A 27,294-nucleotide genomic window follows, 5' to 3' on the forward strand; every position below is an offset into this window, starting at 1 on the left:
AGGCTCAAAGGCACTAACAATAGACCCTCGACAGTGTTCACAACCAGGCTCAAAGGCACTAACAATAGACCCTGGACAGTGTTCACAACCAGGCTCAAAGGCACTAACAATAAAGGTGACACAGCTACAGTGTTCACAACCAGGCTCAAAGGCACTAACAATAAAGGTGACACAGCTACAGTGTTCACAACCAGGCTCAAAGGCACTAACAATAAAGGTGACACAGCTACAGTGTTCAATAAACGCAACTCAAGGCATATCTTTGTTAACACATAATCAACAAAATAACAGAGGAGGATATTGTGGAGTATGCCAGATAGTTTATCAATGGTGTACTGTATGTGAGTGGATGTAATGACGTGTACGATGTTGTAGGGGTGTTGAAGGATATGCAGAATCAAACTAAACAAGAGTGGTGGATGAGAGAACGAGATATGCTTAAGCCTCAGTTGTGCTTAGGTAGTTGCGTTCTGGTGTGTGTTTGTATATTGAATGTGGTCCTTTGTATTTTGTATGTGTCTACAATATATGAAAAAACTGCTAAATAAAGGTATTTAACAAAAAATGGATCTAGAGCCTTCATATAATATTGTATGCCACATATATCAACACATTAATCTACCAAGGTAGCAGCCTCCAGAGCGGTTTAATTTCTAAAAATCGTAAAATAACAACGAAGAGGTGGGTTGGCAGCCACAATACAGATGTTTTTTATTAAAGCAACATTTTGACCAGAGGTCTTTCTCAGGGTAAAAATAAATGAATGTGAAGAAGCCCTCTTCTTTGTGTTTAATCTTTAATATCGTGGTCAGTACCAGCACAATAGCGGTGTGTGCCCCTTCCTTTTGCCTGTCTGCCAATAGGCTCTGCACACAGATTCCCGGCCCCTTCCCTACTTCCTTCAGGTGTTACCGATGGTTCCATTTGTACACTCTCGGAGTTACACACCTGCACGAGGCCATTTGGAACCCACTCAAAGTTCACTTTGAGACCCACTGCTGTAGCAGAGTGTTTCCAGTGAGCCAACATGCACAATATTAGCCAGCGGTGCACACCATTATTTTGGGCTAGTACTCAAAGGAGCACCTGGCCATGTAGTTTAGTGCACATAGTGGGGGGGGGGGGGGGTACGGACGTTCGTATCCTGTGACAATGTTATGCTCACACAGGCAGATGCAACAGATGCAAAGCTACACTAGTACACATACTACACTACAGTGTTTGTAGTCGTTAAGCAGCAGAAGGATCCCACTGGCAGCAGGTGTCCGTTTATCACTAGCACAACCACAAACGTCCAACACATATACAACTAGATAAAGTGCCAATCGGCACAGGTCTCCACCAGGATTCTTCCTCAGCCTAGTGGGAATATGCGTGCACAGTTTCATCGCAATCGGACGCTGCGTTGACTCGTGAGGAGTTGTGGCCATTTGCTACTCCTGAAAACTGTAGGAGCCAATCGTGGCCAATCATTTTGGAATATGAGAAATCAAACAAACCTGTGTTGATCACATGACTATGGAGATCATGTGTACCGATTTGCGTGAAATTTGGATAAAATCTGAAGGAGTAATAATAGAAAATGTGTTTTACATATGTGGGCCTCCTGGTGGCGCTATAAAGAGCAGATGTGAAAAATTCCAGACAAAGGTTTTTCCTTGGCCTCTAGGGAGTTGGCATACAAAGTGATCCACAGATTCGTGCAGTTAGAGGTAAAAACACTTTTCGGCCAGTTATAGCGCCACCTTGAGGCTGAGTTGAAATTGTTCATGTGGCATTTCGTCCTCGGCCTAGTGGGAATGTGGGTGCACAATTTCAAGGAAATCATGCGATTTGTTCATGATTTGCAGCATTTTGTTTGAAACTGAGCACTCCTGTGAACTTTGGAAGCCAATCTTAACCAATCAGGATGGAGTCTGAGAAATCTGAAAGACCCGTTTCGTTGAATGGCTCTAGAGAGACTGTGTACCAATTTGCGTGATGTTTGGACAAAATCTGTAGGTGTACTGTGCAAAAACTTGTTTTGCACAAAGCGGCCTCCTGGTGGCGCTATAACAGGCCGTTCTGGAAAGTTTGGGGCAGAGGTTCATCGTTGGCATCCAGGGAGTGTGTGTGCAAAATTTGGCATCGACCGGGTTAACGGTGGCCGAGATTAGCTGCTAACGGACGGACGGACACACGGACACACGGACGGACACACGGACGGACGGAGTGCAAAACATACTCTCCCCACATGCCTTCGGCCTGGTGGAGACAATTAATTACTCACCTAATGCTGCCTGCAGGTTCCATGTTTAATTCCAGCGTGTGTAACCTACATTGTTTAAGTGACAGATAGTTTTCATATTGTAAATATGGTTGCTAACGTGATTTAGTGACTGAGCGCTGAGCTCACCAGAACTTTCCCTTTCCGTTTTAAAAACTGTCATCTAGCTTGTTTACAAACTGAAACGTCCTCTGACTTCCTCATCAAAATAAGAGCCACTTGTAATGATTAGTCAACACTATTTCTAAGTCTACTTACACGACGTTAACATCTCATTTGAGTGCCTTTTGAGTGCCTGTCAGCATTCTCTAAATTCCTGTCTCTCAGCTGGTGCGCAAATGCGCCTCGCATGCCTTTGATCTACCGCGCACCAAACGTTTTGACGACGCATGCGCACTGGCGCACCGCTTGTGTGTCGCCCTGACAATAGCAGTACCCTGACTCTGTTGCACCAGAATGGGACAGAGCCTTCATTAGTATCATCGGTAACACCTGATAGAAGGAAGTGGGGAATGGCGTGAGTGCATAGAGCCTATTATGAAAGTATGAAAATGTATAAACGCTCAGTGAATGAAAAGTGTTCATATCTAATGAAGAACACCATCTATTTAAATGTATCTGTTTTTACTTATTTTTTTCAAAAACCTAAAACAATGCATGCACATCATCCGCTCACACATGAAACAGAAGTACATATGTTTTTATTCTATGCAATGAGGGTGCCCCGTAGGTTTATGCGTGTTTCTCTGTGTGCATGCTTGTGTTCACGTGCATGTTTGTGTCCATGCGTGTGTGCTCACTTGTGTCCATGCGTGCGTGCTCGCTTGTGTCTGTGCATGCGTGCGTACGTGCCTGCCAGTGCGAGGGCATCCCAGGTCAATAGTTTCGTGGTGAAAGCTGTTGGTGACATCAAAGTGTTTCATTCACATTTCTTCTGTTCTCTTAAGAGAGGACAAGAATGGATGAAAGGATGTAGAGGGAAAACTCAAGATTGACAAGGGAGCATTGGCACTTTGAAAGCCTTTCTTTGGCTCCAATATGAATGCTTTTAGGGGGACAAGAAATGGGATACTTGTATTCCTGTTCTTTTCTTGTTTTCTCTGTCGCGCCTCTCCTCCACCTCTGTGCCCTGTCCATCTATCATCATCATTTATTTATTCTGTTGCCCGATTTCGACTGAAACTTTGCAGTGAACTTGGTTCTTCAAAAGCATGGCAGGCTTAACCGTTTGGTATCCAGCAATTTCAGAATAGAGGGTATGCAAGTGACATCATCATTATACCCAGAAGTTATGCGGGAACGCCTACTGTGTGGAAAAAAACTACTTTTCTGGCCTTGATAGCCTATACATCCAAACAGAAAACTCCTATCTGATTGCATTAAATGACGTTAAACATTAAAATCACTTTGCCAAGTCACATTGCCACTCGATTTTCCACTCGATTTCCCATTCACTTCATGCATGTGCATACCCTCTATAGCCTTGGTAAGAGGGTGGGATGCAATGATTTTGAGTAACCTTTCTATGTTTGAACACATGGATACAAACAACACAAAAATGTGTGTTTGTAAGCGACACAAAAACCTGAATCATTACAACAATGAACTGCTTAACCCTCTAAGACCCAGCGTTGCTTTTTAGCAACACATTTATTTTATTTTATTACTAAATTATTATTATTTTTTTCTGTTCTTTTTTCACCTAAACGTCATCAGTGATGTTCATTGCAATGCCATTTCAATGCCATTGGTCATGATATTTGCATATAAATACCCCCCACAGAGGCTGAAATTCACACAAATTAAAAATGTCTGGACCATACATGGCAAATAGCAAAAATAGACCATCTTACAATCTGACATTGCATCGCATGCTGACGCGTTGTGACATTGGGGATTTCAAAATGTATTTGAAATGTTTGGAAATTCTTTGAAATTCTTTGAACATTCTTCAAAAGAGGTTTTGATCTTTTTTTTCTTATTTTTTTTCGCTATTATGGAACAATGGATTACATTCAGAGAACCAATCCCATTGAGCCACTTGAAGACACTGGCTAATGGATGGTGTCCCGTGAGAGAGGTGGAGCAGGGAAGGGGATTGGTGCCACAGAGGGGGCTCAGACAGATGAGAGAGGTGGAGCAGGGAAGGGGATTGGTGCCACAGAGGGGGCTCAGACAGATGAGAGAGGTGGAGCAGGGAAGGGGATTGGTGCCACAGAGGGGGCTCAGACAGATGAGAGAGGTGGAGCAGGGAAGGGGATTGGTGCCACAGAGGGGGCTCAGACAGATGAGAGAGGTGGAGCAGGGAAGGGGATTGGTGCCACAGAGGGGGCTCAGACAGATGAGAGAGGTGGAGCAGGGAAGGGGATTGGTGCCATAGAGACAGATGCTGGGGGGTTATTAGGCCGGTGCTCTGATGGGGGTCTCCACAGTAAGATGACAACATGCTTTCATTCGTACACAGCGGGCACAAGATGCCAAGATGGCTGCTGTATACATTTACACACACACAGTCACACACACACACACACACATGCACGCACGCACGCACGCACGCACGCACGCACGCACGCACACACACACACACACACACACACAGCGCACACATAACCCTGTACACGCTTGTGGAGGAGCACACATGTCTGTTCATTCGTACATATACAAACGGAATGGAATCCCCTCTTTGTTTAATGATTAGTGGATGCTAAGCAGACCCTCCTCTCAAGAGGATTGCTGTCATTGATCGCCACATACGCACATGTGCATGCACGCACACGCACACACACGTGCATATGCACACACAGAAAACGAGACAGTTATGCACTACAGAATGCTACAGGTCGTGGGAACACAGTCCCCTCTTGTCTTTCACCTCTCTCTCTCTCTCGATTGTATTCTATCTATCCTGTTACCTATTAGTACCAGTTAACATGCTCTCTTATTATGACCTTCTCAGTTTCCATCCTTCCCATCACTCGCGCGCACGCGTGTGCGTGTGTGTGTGTGCGCGTGTGTGTGTGGTCAATATTTTCAGTTGGATGACATTGCGTGCATGCCTGTTGTCAATATCTTTAGTCAGATGACTGAACTGCTAAAAGCTGTTTTGGATCAGAGATGTTCCCTGTGTTTTGTGCCAACACTGTATCAAGCTGAGACCGATACTGTAACCAGATGAATCACAGGAGCAGTAGCTGTCTCCTATAAAGGCTGTCGCCACCGCCTGTACTTGGAGGCTCATCAACAAGTATTCACGTTAGGCAGAGAGAAGGAGACAACCAGGTGCTCACCGCAGACGCACACGTCACTGAAGTTAAAACAGTAAAAGGTGCTCCTGGATTATTAGACGGGATAAGACTTTGATTAAAAATAAAACAGAGATCCGGGCACTTTCAAAAAGATGAAACAGCTGACCTCACTCGGTCTATACTGTATATATATATATATATAAAATCAGGACTAAAAGCTCTGATAAAACCAAACATGTTTTGGCATATGACAGCCAAGTTTATGGGATTTCTGATGTTTGTTTAGAGCACTTATGACGTAAATCCGTTTGCCAGCCAAGTCTATCGACTTTTAATGTTTGTTTAGAGCCTTCAGCCTTATGATAAAACTTCCCCAGCCAAGTCTATGGACTCTAATGTTTGTTTAGGGGACATTTAAGCAATATTTCACGAGAGGGTGTGGGTTAACGTAATTATTGCCATGACAGTGATGCGGTCAGGAACGAGACGAAGTCTGGTCACAGTCTTTATACCGTCTTTTGCATTTTCTATTCTAGTTTGCTATTCAAAACTACTTTGTGCCGCCAAACTTGTATATCTGCGATTTTTTTTTTTTTTCATCTTGAAATAGTAATTTTTAACACAAAATGTATCTTCTCTTCTAGCACAAAACATTTTCAGGTGGGGGTCCGCAGCCAAACTTATATCAGTTTGGGCGTACTTGGCAATAAAAGTTTGAGAACTACTGATTTACCATTCACGTAAATGTCAGAATTGAAATGGGAGTGTTTTAACAGTATAATGTACTCTCTCTCTGCTTAAGGAACATGCGGTGTCTCCCAATCGATCGTTTGACAGCTCCAACAGCCTCCCCGTGTCGATCAGCCCAGTAAATGGACAGCCAGGATTGGTCGGTCAGACCAACGGTCCCACCCATCCTCTCATGGTGACCAATAGCCTCTATTCATCTAATGGTGAGTAGCGTTGTGGCCCCGCCCGTATACACCAATGGATCGTCATACAGTATACCCGCCACATTGATTCCATTCCATTTTTCAAACGGTACACTGAAATATGTATCTGAACACATTTGAGGTTAGAAATAGCCAATGCGCTAACATACTATAAACATCCCCCCCCCCTCTCTCACTCTGCCACACTATCTATCTATCTGAGTGTGGACAGTGACACGAGCCAGTGTCATTTTTCACTCCATAGCTGTCGCCTAAGTACAGTACATAGGGCGGTTAAACCGCATTCCTCTCATGTCAGTGTCTTATACTTGAATCTACAGCGCATGTATAAATAACCCTGACACACATGGCTGCAAGTAATTAGAGAGTAATTATTGTCACACTCGGTAGCTGTTAACTTTCAAAATGAGCTTGATCTGCTTGTCTGCACCGTGGCATGTTTACAGTGTGTTCCGTCGGGCCAGTAATTACTGTTGTGTTCCTCCTTCCTCCACCCATTTTTAACGGCATCAAAGGTGCAGAGGATCATCGCCATGCATAAACAATGACGAAACAAAAGAGCAAGAACGCACACTCGGAAACGAAACAAAAGCGAGGCACTATACCGTCCCAAGTGCGGCGTTAATTAGAGACCGTTTCTAAACTGTACTTATTTGTTTTTTTCTCTTTCCTTTTCATTTCCCCCTCTCATGTGGTTCAAGGTTGCTGCATTTGTGAAGAGTTATTTAGGTCCCGTTTGTTCCACTATCTGTCTCTGTCTGTCTGTCTCTCTCACTCTTTCCTCGCTGCCCCTCCCTTTGCTATCGCTCTACGTGTGCTACGTGTGTGTGTGTGTGTGTGTGTGTGTTAGCCCTCCCTTTTGATATCACAGCTTGTCCATGTTTTCAACGTTGCCTTGCATATGTGCTTTTGCACAACGACCGTTGTGTACGTTTGTGCGTAGGCCTATTATGTCATGTGTATATTGGAAGCATGCATACTATCGATGATAACTCCATATCGTCAGGTGGAAACTGAGGTCCAAAACTGTTACTTTTCAGGATTAAAATCCAGAAACATCAAAAGTAGTATCTACTGTACAAGCTCAAAACGACCGTGTTAATGCTTTTGTGTGACGCTGCAGTTTGTTAAAAAAAAAGGTTTCTGCCGACAATGACGATGTATATCGTTGGCGTCGTGTAGAAACCTGGTAATTACATACAGTATTTCAACTTTTGTTAGTGTTAGTCTAGTTTTAGTCCACTAAATATGGTAAGATTTTAGTCAACAAAATCTACAGTTGATTTTGATAGTCAGTTAGTCTTAGTTTTAGTCATCATAGCTTAGTTTGTGTTTAGTTTTCGTCTGGGAAAATAGGTAGTCGATAGAAATTTTTCGTCATAGTTTCAGTCTGCGAAATCAACTCTGTGTGTGTGTGTGTGTGTACTATGCACCACGCAGGCACGCACGCACAGGTACGTGTGTAGTAGCGTTGGTTGGTGGGTTTTGTTGGCCAGCATTAAACAGTAGTTTGCCGCTTGTTTGTTTGTTTGGTCCCATTGAGGCTGGTAAACACAGTCCTGACCTTGAACACACAGAGCTGTTCAAACTCACCCCAACTGGCTCCACATTTGCGTGCACACTCCCGTGTGTGTGCGTCACGAGTGCGCGCGCTCGCGCATGTGTGTGTTTGTGTGTTTTCCTGCTTACCATTTCCCTCCTCTAATGAACTATTCCACGTGCTGAATTGGCTTTCTATGGCATCGAGGTCAACATTAAAATGAGAGAATCTGTTTCATCTCACACGGGTGTTTTTAGTATCATTATTTTTCCCTTTCCACAGAAATAAATTGAGTCGATGTTTTCGACACATGAATATGCAGATAAATTGTTTTCTTCTTTCTTCTGTCTGTCACTCTATAAATTTCTCTCATCCCTCAACCTCTCTCTCTCCCCCCCTGTACCATTGGAGACTTGATCAGCATGTAATGGTGAAACAGTGAAAACAAACATATCAGCCCGTGTGTTTTAGTCAATGTGCTGTGTACAACCCCCTCAAATCCTCTCAGGGGGGTCTTACTAGCCAAAAATGTGAGCGCGCCATTGATGAGACGGAGGCAGATTTTGATATCATTAAGGTTCCTCTGTATTTTCAAGTAAACAACGTGTTTTCCCGAGCGTGGCACGGCTGTGGCTCACAGCTCCAAGAGATGGGTCAAATGAGGAGAACAAATTTCACTGCGGTAACGTGTGAGACAAATCGTACGACTTTGACTTTTGACCTGCCTCTGAGATATTCACTGTTGCCACTGCCAGTATGAAAATGTACTTTAAGTACCAAAAGTAGGATGTACGCATTATACAGAATGTCTCATTTCAAGTTTTCAAATGTATACAACTATGTCTTTGGAAAATGGTAGATCTACAAGCTTACAATGCATCACATCTGGCCAAAATGTGTATATGGCTGAAGTGGTTACTGTATGTTTTGTAATAATAAGTTACTTTACACCACTGCTGCTTCGTAACGGTTTATAACAAAAAAATCATATAAAAGGATTAACTATGGAGATAGATCAAATGTTTCTGTACAGCAGTGATGATATGCAGGAGAGAGAGAGAGAGAGAGAGAGAGAGAGAGAGAGAGAGAGAGAGAGAGAGAGAGAAATGTACAGAGAGATCAATTACCCCATTTTATTCTTTGTCATGCAACAGCCTTGATCCGCAAAGGTTTGACAACACTGATCTACACTATGACTCAATTTCTTATGTATTTCTTCTGTAAATTACATTTAAAACACAGCATATTCTCCTATCAAGAAGCGTGATCTACGTAATTGGGTGAATAAAAAGCAACTTTTTTTTAAATAAAGCTAAACTAAAAACGCAGACCAATTATACATTGCAGGTTTGTCTAATACAGGGGTTCTCAACCTTTTTGGCTGGGGACCCCCGGAAATGCTTTGGCCATGTCTCGCGACCCCCGCCTGGCACCCCCTCCCCACCCCCAAACTGACTGCAAAAATAACCTTATAATAGAGAAAATATATCATAAATGAATTCTGAAAGGGAAGTTTATGCCATTCAGTTGCACAATTTTTTTTAAATAATTTGGGGACCCCCCAAAATAATGTGGCGACCCCCAGCGGGGTCGCGACCCACGGGTTGAGAACCCCTGGCCTAATATGTGACACAGGAAATACAGTGTTTCTGCACTGTGCAGCCCAGCTAACTCAATCCAAACGTCAACAGATGTCACCAGCTGTACTTGACTGCATGTCTGTGACAAGAAAAAGTTTGGAAAACTCCAACACTGCTATTTATCTATCATCCACGACAGATGGCTTCCTTACCCTGAGGTGTGTGTGTGTGTGTGTGTGTGTGTGTGTGTGTGTGTGTGTGTGTGTGTGTGTGTGTGTGTGTGTGTGTGTGTGTGTGTGTGTGTGTGTGTGTGTGTGTGTGTGTGTGTGTGTGTGTGTGTGTGTGTGTGTGTGTGTGTGTGTGTGTGTGTGTGTGTGTGTGTGGCGCGCGCATGGGAGGATATAAATAAATAAGGATGTGTTTGTGACAGCTGTGTTGATTAAGGTCCGTACAGACGAGGTGGGGTGAATAAGTAAAGGAGAGGAAAATAGATACACAAACATGATGAAAAGTGTGTGTGGAAAAAATGATTCATGGGAGATTTGAGGGGAATGATAAATGACAGGCAACATATTAGATTGCACCAAGGAGAGCATAAGAAAAATGGAGACGGAAGCTAGATTAGTGGAGATGGAGAGAGGAGGAGAGAAGGGGGGGAGAGAGAAGAGAGAGAGATGAGCAGAGCTGATATATTCAGAGGAGGAAACGTACCTTATAGACCTACTATATGTTTTCCTTTTTCTAACATCGTCTCTTTATCTTCACTGGGAGTCACACACAGACACGCCCTACAAAATGCACGCGTGCACGCTTGTGTGTGTGTGTGTGTGCGCGAACATATTTAAGATGATTGGAAGTGCATGTAAATAGACAGAAGCACAGTGGAAGATGTCATGCAATAATCCTAGTGGGTTGCATTTTATGGCGGCTATAAGAGGTGTATGCATGTTAAACACGGTGTGTGTGTGTGTGTGTGTGTGTGTGTGTGTGTGTGTGTGTGTGTGTGTGTGTGTGTGTGTGTGTGTGTGTGTGTGTGTGTGTGTGTGTGTGTGTGTGTGTGTGTGTGATTAGACGTGTGCACACAATGTTTGAGGTAGTCATCATTGATTTCCAGTCATGCTATGCTGTCACAACTTTCTCACAGGGGTTCGTATATAGCCTATGGAAGGCATGCTTAGCGTCTAGCTTCTGAAAAATTACACGCATATTGTACACATCAAAATGCACACCATGTTTTGTTGACTCAGCCTGCCAGTGTTTCATTATAGATTTGTCCTCACTTTCGTCTGTGGTTAGGTTCAGGTCTCTTAAGGTCATGGCTGAGTTATTGTCTCCGGCAGGATGGTTTTGCACCTGTCTGTCCATCCGTCCGTCCATCCCCTGTCCGTATGTCTGTCCGTGTACAGCTAATCTCTGTCCCAGATTTTCACATCGGCCTCTTACACCACCACAGGTTTTCACCAAGGTGCGAGCATGGAATCTTCAGTGGGTTTGAGTCAACGGTGTGCTGTGATTGGCCAGTCTCTGTGATTGACAGCCTAAACCTAACCCTATACCTAATCTCAGTAAAACTATACCTAAACTAGGGATGTCCCGATCATGTTTTTTTGCTCCTGATCAGATTCCGTTCATTTGATTTTGAGTATCTGCCGATACCAATTTTATTCCAATCCGATATATACATTTTTATAGAACATAACACTATAGTACAATATCCACAATCACAGACAATATCCAGTCTAATATGGATATAATGGATATAATATTGATACTAGGGATGTCCCGATCACGTTATTTTGCTCCCAATCCGATTCCGATCACTTGAAAATGACATAGAAACATAGCTTTTTCAGAAAACTGTCAGGATGTAGAAGACATTTTTTGAATCTGATCTCAGGTCAAAATGGGTTAATCGTCTCTGTCTGGGCCCTGTAAAAACAAGGGCTTGTGGCTAAATAATAACTACATTGTTTCCAATGGAACACAGGCTCATTTTTCAATTTCCTGAAAAGTAACGTTTTGCGTGAGTCTCCAGCCGCCAGCCGTGTTATCGCTCTCCCTGTCTGTCTATATCTCTGGTTCGCTGTCCTTCCAGCATCACCTCTTCATCATCTTCACCACAAAGCTTGTCCTCCATTAACTCAACCTGTTTGACCCTCTTCCCCACCATCAGTGAGTGCTTTACAGAGTAAAGGAGGGAGATTTACTGTAGATCGATAGAGTGAAATAGAACCGTTTCTGAACACATGCACATCTATAATTATAGTACAGCCTGAGGTTTGTGGGTCTGGTGTGGAAAAGTGCAAATTGCTCTAATCCCTTTAAAAGTAAGTGAGTAAAGTTTCTATTAACTGCCCACATTAGGGATATCAAGTTGGATGTGGTTTAAAAACCCGGGATGCCAATTCCGATATCATTGAATAGGTCAAGTAATGTCCAACATACCAGTCTGGCCCCTGTCCCACTACACTACAGTATCTAGATTGCTTACATTATTTCAGATCTGATTGTATTTTCTCTCTCTCTCTAACTAGTGACCAATGGAAGTTATAATCACATGGACGAGGAAGAGGATGATGAAGAACTGTCTCGACATGAAGCAGACTTCAACAGCTCCAATCAGCACTACCTACAGCACAGGTGTGTATGTGTGTGCGCACATGTCTGTGTGAGTGTGTGCGCGCGTGTGAGCATATATGCGTAATAATGCTATACACTTGAGAGCCTATTCCCTATTGTATGAATTGCCACACTGACACTGACTGTCCGAATAATTGTATGTTCATATAGTTTCTCATCATGTCCCGTTCTTTTTATCAAATTAGCATGTGCTTAAATTCACATTTCGAAATTTTTTCAGATGTCAAAAATTTCTGAGATGATAGAATGGTGGTGGATGATGATGGTCATGGAAGGGGAACCTTCTGAAAGCTTCATGGGCAAAGATAATCAACTTTAACAGTTTGACTGCGGAAAACGATTTACCGGACTTTTAATCAAACCCCCTTCACTGCCGAGATTGTTGTATTACCTTTAGAGCATACGCTGAATTATTTGGGCTTTTAATCCGCGAAAATCCAGCAAAAAAAGCTCCCCTGGTTTGTTATGATCCGAGTGTAGCATCCACCATCTTGGTGCACCCGGAAGACGCACACAAGACTGGTCTCAATGAGGCGTTGCACCCCATTCGTTTACATTGGCCTCAATTTCCCAGAAGCCCTAGCAGCCCACAGCATGTGACGATTTCCGGTTTCTTTATCACAACAGATGCACCTTTTCTCTTTCTCCGCGGCGAAGAAGAATTTTCTTTTTTTTGTTTACATTACGGCGGATTAAACACATAAAACAAAACTCGCGTATGTCCGATATGGCAGCGACATTAACCTGGAGTAATCCATTCAAAGCACGGAAACTGTTAAAATAATAAAAAAAACTGTCAAAATGACCTCTCAGACATGCTAGTGTTAAGGCAAACACAAAAAGTTAAAAAGATTGAGATAAGATGTTTCTGCCAGACAACAGCGATAATCGTCACTGTCAGTCGGAAAACCAACATTTTAAGATGAGCCTGTGTTCCCATGGATCCAATGTACTTATTATTGAGTAAAAAGCTCTTTAAATTAAATATTAAATATTTATAAAACCCGCAGACAGACTTAACCACTTTGAACCTGGCGTCCCTATTATGGGCATGCCATTATATACTGTATATATATATATTAGGGCCGGGACTTTAACATAATAACGGCACGAAAAATTCTGCCTGACAGCGATGATACTCTAGTGTACTTGAATACAAATGTGTTGATAATACTGCTGTTTGTTTTTAAGTGGATGCATCCATACTTAATGCTTCCACACGGTGACAATAAACATCTTCTAATGGCAGTGGTGGGAAAAGTACTCACATTTTAAGTAAAAAACTAATTTGGTTCCATTTGTACACTCGGAGTTAAATTAACATTGATTTTACAATGTAAATTGGCGTCTCAGAGATAGAAATGCCATTCAATGGGTGTCTGTAATTAGTGTCCTTTTGGGGTCCCTTGGTGTGAAAACATGTGGGAACCACTGGTCTAATGGGATGTTGTGATGGTTGGTTTCCCAGGGAGACCTCGCTGACCCCGAGCCCGGTTGAACTCCCCCATGCCAGTCCACATCCAGTGAGACAGAGCCAGAGGCAGTACCAGCACGTCAAGGCCTCCAAGAGCATGGACCTGGGTACGACACCGAGCCAGCAGCACACTGGTGGGGAGACCTTTCTACATGTGGTACCGCCCGCCGAGGTCGCGAGTGGCTGCATGGCTTCACTCCTATACCATTACCCACACACTTGCGTTGCTAGCATGTTAGCATGTTGCTCAAAGCCTCTGACTTGTGTATTGTACGTGCACACAAACACACACGCGCGCACACGCACTGTATACCGTACCTACTGTACATCTCAGACGGAGAATTGTCTTATGAGCCTATGAGTACCAGATGTGCAAGCTCGAAATGTTTCAAGCTTGCCCAACTGCTACTTTTGATGGCTTTGTGTGATGCTGTGGTATGATCAGGTAGAACGTTAATTTACAAAAAACACTTTTAAATATGGAGATAAGAGGTTTCTACCCGACAACAGCGACAGTATTTATTTGTCCGCCATGCCTACTTCAGGAAAATGCACCACATAGGCTGTGTGGTCTCTACTCAGCTGTTTTCCGTGGGGGCATTCACGTCATTGCATGATTTCCGGGGTTTGACTTGACTTCAATCTTAAACGTCTATATTCTATCCTACACACACACACACACACACACACACACACACACACACACACACACACACACACACACACACACACACGTGGACCTCAGCACTCTCTCTATCGTTCACATGCATGTGCTCATACACAAATCCGTGCATAACGTGTTGTTTTAAATTGTATTTAGCCGGCCTGGGAAAGTTTTGTAAAATCATGAAATCTCTCTAGCGTATAAAGTTTTGGAATATCATTTTAGGTCATGACAGGTGATATTTATTATTATTCATTTTGAAATATGATTGCAGCAACCAGCCAGAGACGGATTCCTGCTGATGTGTGATTTCATTTTCTTTTCCCACTTTCCCACCAATAGCAGTAATTTCACCACATGTTGGGCCTTGGGTCTTTATTAGGAGAAAATTCTTAAAAGTGTTTATTTCTTATATAAATAGCCGTTCTACAAACTCACAACAAGTAAATCCTACTGTTGGATCGTTTTACTACTAGTTTCTTTGTTATTATTTGTTATTCTTCAAGTTGTAGCCATTATTATAGCAGACATGGACATTTGGCAAAACATTATAAGAAACTCTCATTATAAGAAATTATAAGAAAGAGGAATTAAATTGGTAAAAAGGAGTGGTAACCCTGAGCATGGATGAAAGAAAAATGTTCTTAGAAGTTGCATGACGGTACTTCAAATTCTCTGGTGATGTCATCAGCTTTGGCACATTGTTCAAATCATCCACAAGCAGATGGTCTCTGCATGGTTTGATACCCGCGACATTCTTTAGGCAGAACCAGTGTTTCCAGAACAGACTAGAAATGTTAAATTATTGTAGTCTTAAAGGTATCAGATTAAAATAAAAAATAAATACCCAGCCAAAAAATCTAATGTAATTTAACAAAAATATCATTGTCTCCCAAAACTGTTAGTTTTCAGGATTCCAAAATTAAAAATGACAAAAGTAGCAGATCGAAAAGCTCAAAAGAAACCCACGTTTTGAGCTTGTGACATTGACTTGAAAATATTAAAATATTTTCTTATAATCAACTAAATCAATTAGTCTGAATAAAGTGTGCCCTATTTTATACTTTATAAACGCGTGCGTGCGCTCGGCCTCCCTGTCTGTACAGTATGTCTGTGTGTATCGGTTGACTGTACCAAGACTAAATAAACCAAATGGTTAATTGCAGTGTGTGCTATACAAGGATCAAATACCATGCCATTTCCAGACGGATGGAAATACAGTTGTGGTTTTATATTCTCTCAGCCTCTGAAACAAGCGGAATAAATTTAGTCCCATTCTTGAAAGTCTGGCGCTCTAGTCATGTGGGCGTCGTAGAGAAACAAGTCTGTGTGACCAACAGTCCCACCCAACAGTTCAACAAATATTGTGGTCGTAGGTTTTTTGTCAACCCTTCGCTACGCAAAGTCACCTCTCTCTCATTGAGCACCCACTGTCCCACTCAGCATGTCTGTAGCTCAGTGTTCTCAACCAGTGGTCCGGGGACCACCAGTGGTCTATAGGTGGACCCCAGAGTTGGTAACCAAATGGACCCTTATTAGATCTTGAGAGCGTAAAATGAAACGGGTCCATTTGGTTTCATTTTACGCTGTCAAGAGTTACATTATTGTGTGCATTACTTAATTTACAAGAAGTCTACACAATTAAAGAATGTAAAATAATTGTTACTTTGATCAACGTTTGCTCACGTTATCTCTCCTATGGATGGTACCACCAACATCAATACAGCATGGAATTGTAGACACATATTCTAAGCTTTGGGTCTGAGGGGCTAAATCTCATCAAATGGTGGTCCATGGCTCAAATGCAGAATAAATACCTTCGACCTTGATATGAAAAGTGTTGAAAACCACTGCTATAAATGACGCAAAGACACATCTTGAAAATGGTGTACAACTGATTTATGCAGTGTGTGACAGCCATATGTTGGCCGAAGTTGAATGCTAATAACCGTTTGCCCCAGAAAATGTGCGTGCGTGTGATATCCTGTATGTGTGGTGGCTGTGGCCTGTCATTTTTCATGGGTTAGCAATGTTCTGACCCAGTGTCACCCATGTGTGTCCGACTGTCCGTGTGTGATATTAGTAGTACTGCATTACAGGTTTCAGTAGCTTTTCATGCCATGGGTCATTTTCTTTCTTTAATTTGCTCTCTGATTTCATTTTCTGTCCCTGACCCCATGAAATATTTAAGAGCTCATCATTTTGAGGTCCCCCCACTGCTTTTCCCTTTGTTCACTTCATGTCTCTCTATAGCTTTGCCTGTCTCTCACTGTCTGTTTCTCTCTCTCTCTATCTCTCCATGTCTGTTTCTCTCTCTCTATCTCTCCATGTCTGTTTCTCTTTCTGTATTTATCCTCTGTCCTTTCAGCTTTGTGTTGTTTTGGTTTAAGGTTTATTACCACGAGAAGCAAGCTCATTTCAAAACAAATGTATCTTGACACACTTTTACAGAAGTCAGACAGCCAATATGTAGTATCTCTCTCTGTGTGTGTGTGTGTGTGTGTGTGTGTGTGTGTGTGTGTGTGTGTGTGTGTGTGTGTGTGGTTATCTTTCTCAGAACCAAATGGAAGATAAGGAAATATATGGAAAGTGAGGACATTTAAAATGTAGTTTAGGGACATAAGTTTAAGTTTTTGGCGTATAATTATAAATGGGTGGTGGTAAACGTTTGGGTTAAATTAGTAATGAATTTAGTCACTGGAAATCAGTCAAAAGTCCTCTCAAGCAGTTCAAGATTGTGCATGCGTGAGTGCATCCTTCAAAGTGCGTGCTGAACATGCGAGTGTGTGCATGTGTGGCATGTGTGAGTGTCACATGACGACTCTGTAAGCCCGTGCATGCATACACTGTACAGGTGTGTTGTTTCACTTCATTACACAGAAGAGACACAATGGGAGGTTTCCTAATAGCCTCTTCGTGGGCAGTGCCTCACACATGTGGCAGTTCCAACTCTGCTGAAGTGCACACGCACACAGACACACGTTCTAGGCTTCTGAAGTAGCCATGTCGGTTAGCCACAGACAGATGCTGCTAGGCACACACACACGCAAACCGCAGAACCCCAGCAATAACATGGCCTCACACAATAAATAGTTGACTAACAAGAACCAATCCTATTGTGTGTGTGTGTGTGTGTGTGTGTGTGTGTGTGTGTGTGTGTGTGTGTGTGTGTGTGTGTGTGTGTGTGTGTGTGTGTGTGTGTGCGCACACGCCTGCATACAGTATGTGCATGGGTTTTGGCATAGTCATACCAGCCAATGTGTTCCCAGTTAACTGAGGCCTGGTCTGCGGGCACTGGGAGGAGATCAGAGAAGGACGCAGAGAGGGAAAGGGTTGAGGGGGGACAGAAGAGGGGGAGGGAAGGACCCCTTCCATTGGTCAGAGTCAGACTGAAAGAGATGGATAAAACAAATTATGTAAATGACAGAGTGAGTGAGGGGAAAGGAAGGGAGTGAATGGTGGGGGAGAGAGAGGGGTTGGGTGGGGAGAGGGAGAGATTGAGTCTGAAGAGAGAGAGAGGGATGCAAGATGTGAATGCAAGGAAGGCTGATTCACAGATTTATTCTTTTTGGTCGCTTCACTATACTATAACAAGTAAGACGCGAGAACGCAGGAAGCGAACGCAGATCGTAAATTGCAATAACAATTAGAATAAATTACGAATTAGTGAGAAGTGTGTGGTACTGTGAAATTAGTGAAAACAGGGCCGCCACGTGAAGGCTCAGCACCGCTAACCCCATAATATATATATATATATATATATATATATATATATATATATATATATATATATATTTTTTTTTAGTACAGCAAGTTACAGACAGTGTCGTTGTTAAGCAGCGGCGGGTGGTGTAACAGCGAGCAAGTTACAGACAGTGTCGTTGTTAAGCAGCGGCGGGTGGTGTAACAGCGGGACACACAGACATTCAGTGTCGTTAAGCAGCGGCGGGTGGTGTAACAGCGGGACACACAGACATTCAGCCCTTGCTGTCTAGCTGCGCCCTCTGGTGTGTCGTTGTTGAGCAGCAGTAAACAGGGCTGTGACTGCTTAGCTAACGTTAGCCCATATGCACACACTAGTACACATAGCCTAGTTACAGACAGTGTCGTTGTGACAGTATTATTTTTATGTTGGGCCTAGTACAGCAAGTTACAGACAGTGTCGTTGTTAAGCAGCGGCGGGTGGTGTAACAGCGGGACACACAGACATTCAGCCCTTGCTGTCTAGCTGCGTCAGCCCTTGCTGTCTAGCTGCGCCCTCTGGTGGCGGGCGGGTGGTGTAACAGCGTGACACACAGACATTCAGCCCTTGCTGTCATACTAAGTGGCTCACTGCGTTCGCAATAAATCCACGGAACGTCAACGTAGTCAAGCAGGCTAGGATTTAATTGTGCTTAAACAGGTTTAACCAAATGTAATTGAATGGTTTAGATGTTCAGGAGAACAGGGCCACCCAACCCTCTTCTTACCCCAAGGACCCCTTCCAACATTTTCAATAACTTAGCGGACCGATTAAATATTCATTAATCATTAGCCACCCACAAAGTTTATGTATTTATTTATTAATTAAAATAATTAATATTTATTGATTACTTATACCAATGTATATCAAATCATACTTGCATAATGGGGAGATTTGATGATGTTGTCCTGAAACTGACATTTAGTCATGTTTGAGCCTTTAAAAGAAAATGCGCTGATGTCAGGTGGTCAGCTTTAGCATACTGATACTGTCATTAGCTATCATTATGCATTCATGGGATGGAATGCATTTCATTTTCATGGCTGAACGTGCCAAAACAAAGTACAAAGCAAAGCAATTTGCACCTCCTCGTTAAGCCGTTGATTAGACTTTGGAGCCATGACACTGTGTCCTGTCTGTCTGTCTGTCTGTCTGTCTGTCTGTCTGTCTGTCTGTCTGTCTGTCTGTCTGTCTGTCTGTCTGTCTGTCTGTCTGTCTCTCTCACTCTCTCACGCTCTCACTCTCTCTTTCTCTGCCTCATGGACGGAGCTACTGTATCACAAATTAACTCACTTGCAGGAGAAACATGTCTGACTAGATTCTATCCCCTAATCTTTTGCAGTTGGTTTCCGTAATACTAAATTGCAGTTACAATGTAGAATAAACCAATATGCGTTTATACTGTATGTTTTGACTGATTGAGTACTTTATTAATAGGAGATTGTGCAGTACTGTGGTCCATTGTACAATAATTTATACATTTACAGGACAAAGTTGTGGGTGTGTGCATCTCTGTTTGTGTGATCCAGTACGTTAAAATGTGTTTCTCTTGTTTCAGTGGCAGATGAGAGCAACGTGGGATCCCTGGCAGGAAACAATACAGGTGAGGAACGCACACACACACACACACACACACACACCTTGGTCTCGCTGTGACAAATTAACCCATCAATCACACACGTGACACACATTCAACATATTACGTTGTGTTCTTGCTTACTGTAAGTTTAAGAGCACCTGTAAATTGTAATTGTAATCAATCGCTAACAAGGTGGCGTTCAGGACCAATATACAGACAAAGTCTAATGTCTGTCCTCCAGCGAGAGAGGACAATGTTATTGTGGAAGACTCATTTAACTTTATGTACTGTATATACCAGTGGTGGAACGTAACTAAGTGCAACTTAATTTCCAGTAGGCTACTTTTACTTCTACTCCACTAGTACTACCAGTGTGTGTGTGTGTGTGTGTGTGTGTGTGTGGGGGGGGGGTCTCTCTCTGACCAATGCCACAGGTCGTCTACCAAAGCAACGGCCAATCACTTCAACTCATGTGCATGCATGTATATGCTGTCCATTCTGTTGTTCATGTCCATCTACGACGTGCATGTGGTCTGTGTGCACCCCTGCAGCATACAATCAGCCATCATTCATCGCAGCCAGATGAGTGGCCCAGTTGATTTCACATGATCTGGTTGTCGCCCGTCACACACACTCACACTCAAACACATTGTGTGTGTGTGTGTGTGTGTGTGTGTGTGTGTGTGTGTGTGTGTGTGTGTGTGTGTGTGTGTGTGTGTGTGTGTGTGTGTGTGTGTGTGTGTGTGTGTGTGTGTGTGTGTGTGTGTGTGTGTGTGTGTGTGTGTGTGTGTGTGTGTGTGTGTGTGTGTGTGTGTGTCAGATGTACAGTACTGCACTGATTCCTGACTGCTTCTTGTCACACCAATAAGCATGTGACCCAAGTCCCCAGAAAGGCTGGCCAACGTTGAAGCCGCTGAGACGTAGTGGTCAGAGCTGGAACTGCAGGCAGGCCTGTGCATTTAGCTCGAGGAAACCCTGTGCAATTAGCTCGAGGAAACCCTGTGTGTGCGTGTGCACCTCATAGTGATTTGATTGGCTGAGCACCCTATAGTGATGATTTGATTGGATGAGCTGAGCAATGTAGGCTACGTATCGATGATAGAATGTGAGGACAGAAAATTTAGTACGCCACAAGTGATTGGCCTTGAGCATAAAAAGTGAGGACAGAAAAGGCCAATTATGATTGGCTGGAATGTGATGATGATGATATGAGCGCCTCTCACTTCACATGGGTGTGATTTTCTTTTGTAACTGAACGCCCTACCTGATCATACTACAGCGTCACACACAAGTATCAGAACCGTGAAGCGTGTTTGAGCTTGTTGTTGATCTGCTACTTTTGCTGTTTTTAAATTTGAATCCTGATATCCAATGCTTCTGAACACACCCAACAACAAAGATGGAATAGGAGACCTTACACCCTCTTCTTAATAAAAAGCCAAAGAGAAACGGCACATCCTTGAAAAGCGTATTAGGCAAATCTTATTTATTTTCTCTGTTCTATATACTTTAAGTGCACTCTACCTGTTTACTCATTCTGGTCTGTCTGTCCTGGGGTTTTATTAGTACAGTATTGTTATTTTTTATTATTATTTTTATTTTTATTTAAAGATATTTTTTTTGCGGCTTACGCCTTTTTATTGATTTTTGAAGGGACAGACAGTAGGCTGACAGGAAACGGGAGAGAGATGGGGGGATGACATGCAGTAAAGGCCGTGTCGGGTCCGGGAGTCGAACCCGCGGCACACTGCGACTGGATTACCAGTCCGGTGCCCAGACCGTTACGCTACGGCCTGGGCCCAGTATTGTTATTTATTTATTACCATTCATTTACTTTTTGAGGGGACCATGTGTGTGTAAGTGTGTCTGAGCACGTGCTTGAAGCACGGAATGTGATGATTTGATTGGCTGCTGTATGATGATGCAGGATGATCATGGTGCATATCATATGTTCCGACATACTAAGAGTCCTTCATCATTAGTCCGACACCCTACCCAAACACTAACCTAACCCTAATTGCACGCGGCATGTCGCAGATGCAAAGCATGTCGTGAGCAACGGGTTATTTGCGCATGTCGGACTTTTGGTATGTCGGATAAACGTCTGCACCCCGGTTGTTCTAGGTAAGATTAGCAACCCAGGTAGGTCATTTCCTCTTTTCTTGTGATCACATCGTCACCCACATAAAGAAAATGGATTCAGTTTTACCCAGGTGTAATGATAGTTTGTTATTAGCGAGCCAGGTGCAGATTCTACAGAGTTCAGAGTGGGTTCTTTTTAATGAAATCGAAATCAACTAAATATACTGTAGAAAACTATGACGGAACGCAAAAACAAAAATTACATAAAATATATATTAAAGAAAACAAAAAACAAATACTCTTTTACTGGTTTACCATGATCTGCTTCCTTTAGTCCGGGTTGGGGACCCCCAGCCCAGCAAGGGCAGAATCCATTTCTTCCGGCCAACGCGTCGGCCGGTAAGCACCATCGGCCGGTCCGTGTTTACGTCGGCCGGTCCGTGTTTACGTCGGCCGGTCCGTGTTTACGTCGGCCGGTCCGTGATTACGTCGGCCGGTCCGTGATTAGGTCGGCCGGTCGTAGGTTTGACAGGTTACCCTAAGGTTAGCCACCCCTTTAGGTTAGACGGGACAATAGTTAAAAGTTTATGACAGACAGACAGACCGACAGACAGAAGTCTGTCTGTCTGTCTGTCTGTCTGTCTGACTGCCTGCCTGCCTGCCTGCCTGCCTATCAAATAATTAAATATGTATTAATTCAATACGGCTATTTAAAAAATATATAATATACAATAATGATACAGTCTAAAATGTAGCTATTGTGTCCATACACAATATAGGCTACAAAAGAACATTATAAAATAAAACTTTGCCATGAGCGGGACTCGAACCAGGTTCCACATGCAACAATAAATCGAGAGGCAACAGCATAGACCGCTAGACTAAGGAAGCCATACATTACTTTAAAGAAGTGTTCCACTGGACTATAAGATCTTTTGCAACGAGAGCAGAAAAAAAAATATGAAGAAAGATAACCGATATCACATTAAACATCTCGAATTAGGTATACCTTAACCTGCGGGGGGATTTCAGCCACCCAGAGCCTATATATATAATAATATATTAATTCATATTAGATGCATGCATACAGACAACGACGTAAATCAGCGCCCATTATGCATTTCCAGAAAGTATATGGAAGGCATCAAATTAATTCTCACTAGGGAAATAATCAAAACGAGATTTACAGCAGGAACTATTTAGTTAGCTATAATAATAATAATTCATATTCGTAGCACAGCCAGTGGTCACGTGACTTGACACATTTACCCCCGCACGCACGCACGCACCTCCCCTCCCGGACTATTGTCCCGTCTAACCTCCTGGGGTGGACCGCCTCGCAATCACGGACCGGCCGACCTAATCACGGACCGGCCGACGTAATCACGGACCGGCCGACGTAATCACGGACCGGCCGACATATCAAACGACCGGCCGACCCATCGCACGTATTTCACGTCGGCCGCTAAAAATGCATTCGGACCGACCGGCCGACCTATAAAAAGACCGGCCGACGGTGCTTACCGGCCGGGACGTGGGCCGGAAGAAATGGATTCTGCCCTCCCTCCCCCAGCCGGGGGGCAATTGAGAATAATTGTTAGTTAGGAACCAGTTATGGAGATCAACTAGATTAGAGATGCCATCTTCTCTTTAAAATAAATCTGAATCCAAAGAGTTCCTTAATTCCATTCATTAGGTTTTACTTCAACTGCTGCCATAGAACACTGCAAACATTGACGCTAGCAACAGGACACATGACTACCTCTCTGCACATGAGTGCAGAGAGGTATGTAATGACTTACAGATAGCTAGGAAGGATCCTGTCACGGTCACAGCCTCTGTCACTCCCGTCTCCCTCCTACCACGCTAGCGTCTTCCCACGCAGTGCTCTTGGCTCCTCAGTTGATTCACCTTTGAAGCCCAGCCGTGCCTAACCAGTTAATTATCCCCTGGGATTATGCAGTACAGTAGGTACAGTACCTGTGCTGACTGACTGTCTCATTGCTGCTTCATGGCTTATGCTGTATGTCAGTGATTATTCAGTTTGTTCCTGTGTTTTATAAGTGTTAACTTGGGTTGTATTTGAGTGTTTTTTATTATTCACTGTAGTTTTTAGTACACTTTCTGTTGCGTTTATTTTCCTGCGCTTGTATCCGTTCTGGGTTTGAATCATGACAGATCTTTATTGAACAAAGTAATGAGTCATATAACAAGGAGATGGCTGAGGACATTGAAATGCAGATACTGTAGGTACTGTATGCGAGAGAGAGAGAGAGAGAGAGAGAGAGTGTGTGTGTGTGTGTGTGTGTGTGTGTGTGTGTGTGTGTGTGTGTGTCAGTTTGATAGATTGTCCCTTTTAATCTCTGGGACCAAATCTACACTGTAAAATGCACCGTATTTATCATGGGCTCGAAAAGCGAATCCACAATTGTTGCCATATTTATTCACGTGGTCGTTGTCCATCTGGGATGTGACGTCACGTGGGCCAACCAATTGGAAAACGGAGGGAGGGCGTTTATACCGTTTTCATTGGCTACTGGGCTGTGAGGTCAAGTGCTATACTCTTATTCACCCTCCTTAGTCCCATTTTAGAATGCGCCCCCTGTGATGTCATGACTCATGTGGCTCAACCCATAGGAAGACAGAGGGAGGGGGTTATGTGTCATCTGCAAGATGCAGGTATTGGCTACTGGGCTGTGACGTCATGTAGGTCAAGTGCTATACTCTTTATTCACCCTCCTTAATCCAGTTTTACAATCCGCCCCCTGTGGTGTCATGACTCATGTGGGACAAGATGCAGGTATCGGCTACTGGGCTGTAATGTAATTGAGTACTTTAGCCTGTGCCGTTTCTTCGGAAACAGTACTTTATAGTTAATTTAACTGTACAAAAGGAATTGTAATTTGTACGCTCTCCGAGTTACAGACCCATAAGGGTTCATTTGGACACGTCTAGTGAGAGTTCATTTGGCGTGAAGAGGTCTAGGAACCAACCGTCCTTGTTGCCCGACGTGTCCCTGTGGCCCATGGTGTGCTGGTCAAACAGGTACTCGTCTAGGAACCGTCCTTGTTGCCCGACGTGTCCCTGTGGCCCATGGTGTGCTGGTCAAACAGGTACTCGTCTAGGAACCGTCCTTGTTGCCCGACGTGTCCCTGTGGCCCATGGTGTGCTGGTCAAACAGGTACTCGTCTAGGAACCGTCCTTGTTGCCCGACGTGTCCCTGTGGCCCATGGTGTGCTGGTCAAACAGGTACTCGTCTAGGAACCGTCCTTGTTGCCCGACGTGTCCCTGTGGCCCATGGTGTGCTGGTCAAACAGGTACTTGTCTAGGAACCGTCCTTGTTGCCCGACGTGTCCCTGTGGCCCATGGTGTGCTGGTCAAACAGGTACTCGGCCATGTAGTTCTGCGGGGCTCCCATGCGCCGCAGGTTGGTCACCCAGTCCCCCAGCTCCTTGATGGAGCGCACCTGCTCACCGAGGTAGTGCGTCTCGATGAAGTCGGCCATGTGCGCGTCGTTGTGCTCGGTGGCGATCCTGTGCATGTACAGCAGGCTCTGGTTGACGCTCTTCTCCAGCTGGAGGGCGCACTCCAGCGCCTCCAGGCCGCTGCCCCAGTCGTCCCGCTCGGGCTTCCGGATGTCCTCCAGGAGGATGCGCCCGCCCCGCTGGTTCTGCACCTTCATCAGCTTCTCGGCGTGCTCGCGCTCCTCGCCCGACTGCTCGCGGAAGAAGCGGGCGAAGTTGGGCAGCGCCACGTCGTCGCGGTCGAAGTAGTACGCCATGGACAGGTAGACGTAGGACGCCACTAGCTCCAGGTTGATCTGGCGGTTGACCGCGTCCTCGCAGGCCCGGTCGTATTCCTGTCGCACCTGGGAGGACGCCTCGTTCAGGTTCATTGTTTGTTGTCGAGGTATCGGCTTGCCCGCTTGTTCCTAAGGCTGAAGAGAAAGAAATTGAATGAGATGGAATGGTGTAGATGAGGAAACGAGTGATTTGCAAATTTATGCTGGCTTCTTGTTTGGATGTTGGTAGTCTGGCGATCAATGCAATTTGTCAAATCGTGATACAGATGGCAGGAAGGTAGTGGATAAGCATTTCAGAATAATCAATGAACCCTGCGCACCGACAGTCTGATTATAGTCTTGATCTGAACATGTGCAACACCTTATACAGGCTGAGCAGAGCTCTGGTCTGACGTCACACATACACACAACACAAACCGTTTTTTTTTACTACATCAGTATTTTAGAATATATTAATAATTGGGGGGGGGGGAGGGTTTGTCACATTATGTATGCACATAGGTGAACTTTGTCCTCTGCATTTACCTATCCTATTACAACTAGGAGCAGTGGGCAGCCTGCTCGGGGGGTTAAGAGACTTGCTCAGAGACACATTGCTGGAATCCTATACTTGGATGGCAGCAACCCTATTATGCAGGCAATACAGATCGTTTGACACAGAGACTAAAATAAATGTTGAACTAACTTTCTTTCACGACAGTAAGAAACATAGCATATCGTCTCGAGTTGCATTGCGTTGATCATCTCTACGGCAGTGTTTTTAAAGATCACACTTGTGTGAAGTGAGGGGTGCCCACTTTATTTATATTTATCGGCCACATGATGTCTTGCGTCGTCATTTAGTGCCCTAAACAAACCACTCTTTGTGAGCCAAGTCCATGGACCATCGGACCTACTTACTCCCAAATTTATATTTATTTGACCAGGGACCCCCATCTTAAAATATTTTGTGTTAGGGACCCCAATAAGATAATAATATCTTACTTGTTTGATCAGACTTAGTAGGCCTACATAATTCTATACTGTAGGTAGGACAAGTAGTCATTCTTAAACAGTGCATTCTCTCATTGGATCACAATGTGGTGAAATATATAGTGAATCACCTTCATCCCGATTTTTCATAGCACATGTGCTAGCCTTGATGACCTTGCAGGCGTATGCGTAGGCTAACATTATGTAATTTAGATAGCATTTTGTAGACATAGCATTCTATAGTGTCTTATAGTTTAATTGTACAGTTATTCTACCGTTAGACAGATGTTAGGTTCTTGGCTAATTTACTAAATCGCTCTGGATTAAGAGTCTGCTGAATGCCTTAATTGTAAATTCATTGTAAACTGTTTGTGCATGTCAGAGTCAGACTTTAGTGGGTTAAACTGTTTCTCATTGAGAAGCAGTGCACTTATTTTAGTCTGCACTGTTATTTTCCACCTGCACATCTGCCCCTTCCAACATCTCTCGACACCCATAATAGTCAAATCCCCCCCCCCCACCAAAAAAAATAATCCAAGTTGTTCATAACAACGGTATCTGTGTTATTTCAAAATAGTTTCCTGTTGAATGTCCAACACAGCCATTAAACGTTTAAAGGACCCCATCTTTTACCCCCCCCCCCCCCCCCAAACAAAATAAAAAATATAAAAAAGTTCATTTCCACTTTAGCTTGTTTATGTGTCCCCTATACCTGTTGTCAAAGTCTACCTTTTTTATAGAGCCATTAGGACCAC

The 27,294-nt window shown here is 43.7% G+C and overlaps 2 protein-coding genes across 2 annotated transcripts in view; one reads left to right on the forward strand and one right to left on the reverse strand.

Moving 5' to 3' along the window:
• The window catches only part of LOC310866935 (partitioning defective 3 homolog B-like), a gene marked incomplete at its 3' end in the record, with an annotated part of 224,820 nt that overhangs the window by 152,505 nt on the left and 45,021 nt on the right, over positions 1–27,294 (forward strand). The window contains exons 16-19 of the mRNA XM_083776730.1: positions 6,314–6,464; positions 12,119–12,224; positions 13,693–13,805; positions 19,663–19,707. Coding sequence (XP_083632856.1) covers positions 6,314–6,464; positions 12,119–12,224; positions 13,693–13,805; positions 19,663–19,707 — 415 coding nt within the window. The remainder of the gene's footprint in view (positions 1–6,313; positions 6,465–12,118; positions 12,225–13,692; positions 13,806–19,662; positions 19,708–27,294) is intronic.
• LOC310866398 (ferritin, heavy subunit-like) lies at positions 25,091–25,660 on the reverse strand (the record flags this gene model as incomplete). The annotated part of the gene is made up of 1 exon (XM_083776004.1): positions 25,091–25,660. One exon carries the CDS (start codon positions 25,658–25,660, stop codon positions 25,091–25,093), a length of 570 nt encoding a protein of 189 aa, XP_083632130.1.

The sequence above is a fragment of the Protomyctophum parallelum genome (assembly GCF_964188405.1).
Source record: "Protomyctophum parallelum genome assembly, chromosome: 11".
Taxonomy (NCBI): Eukaryota; Metazoa; Chordata; class Actinopteri; order Myctophiformes; family Myctophidae; genus Protomyctophum; species Protomyctophum parallelum.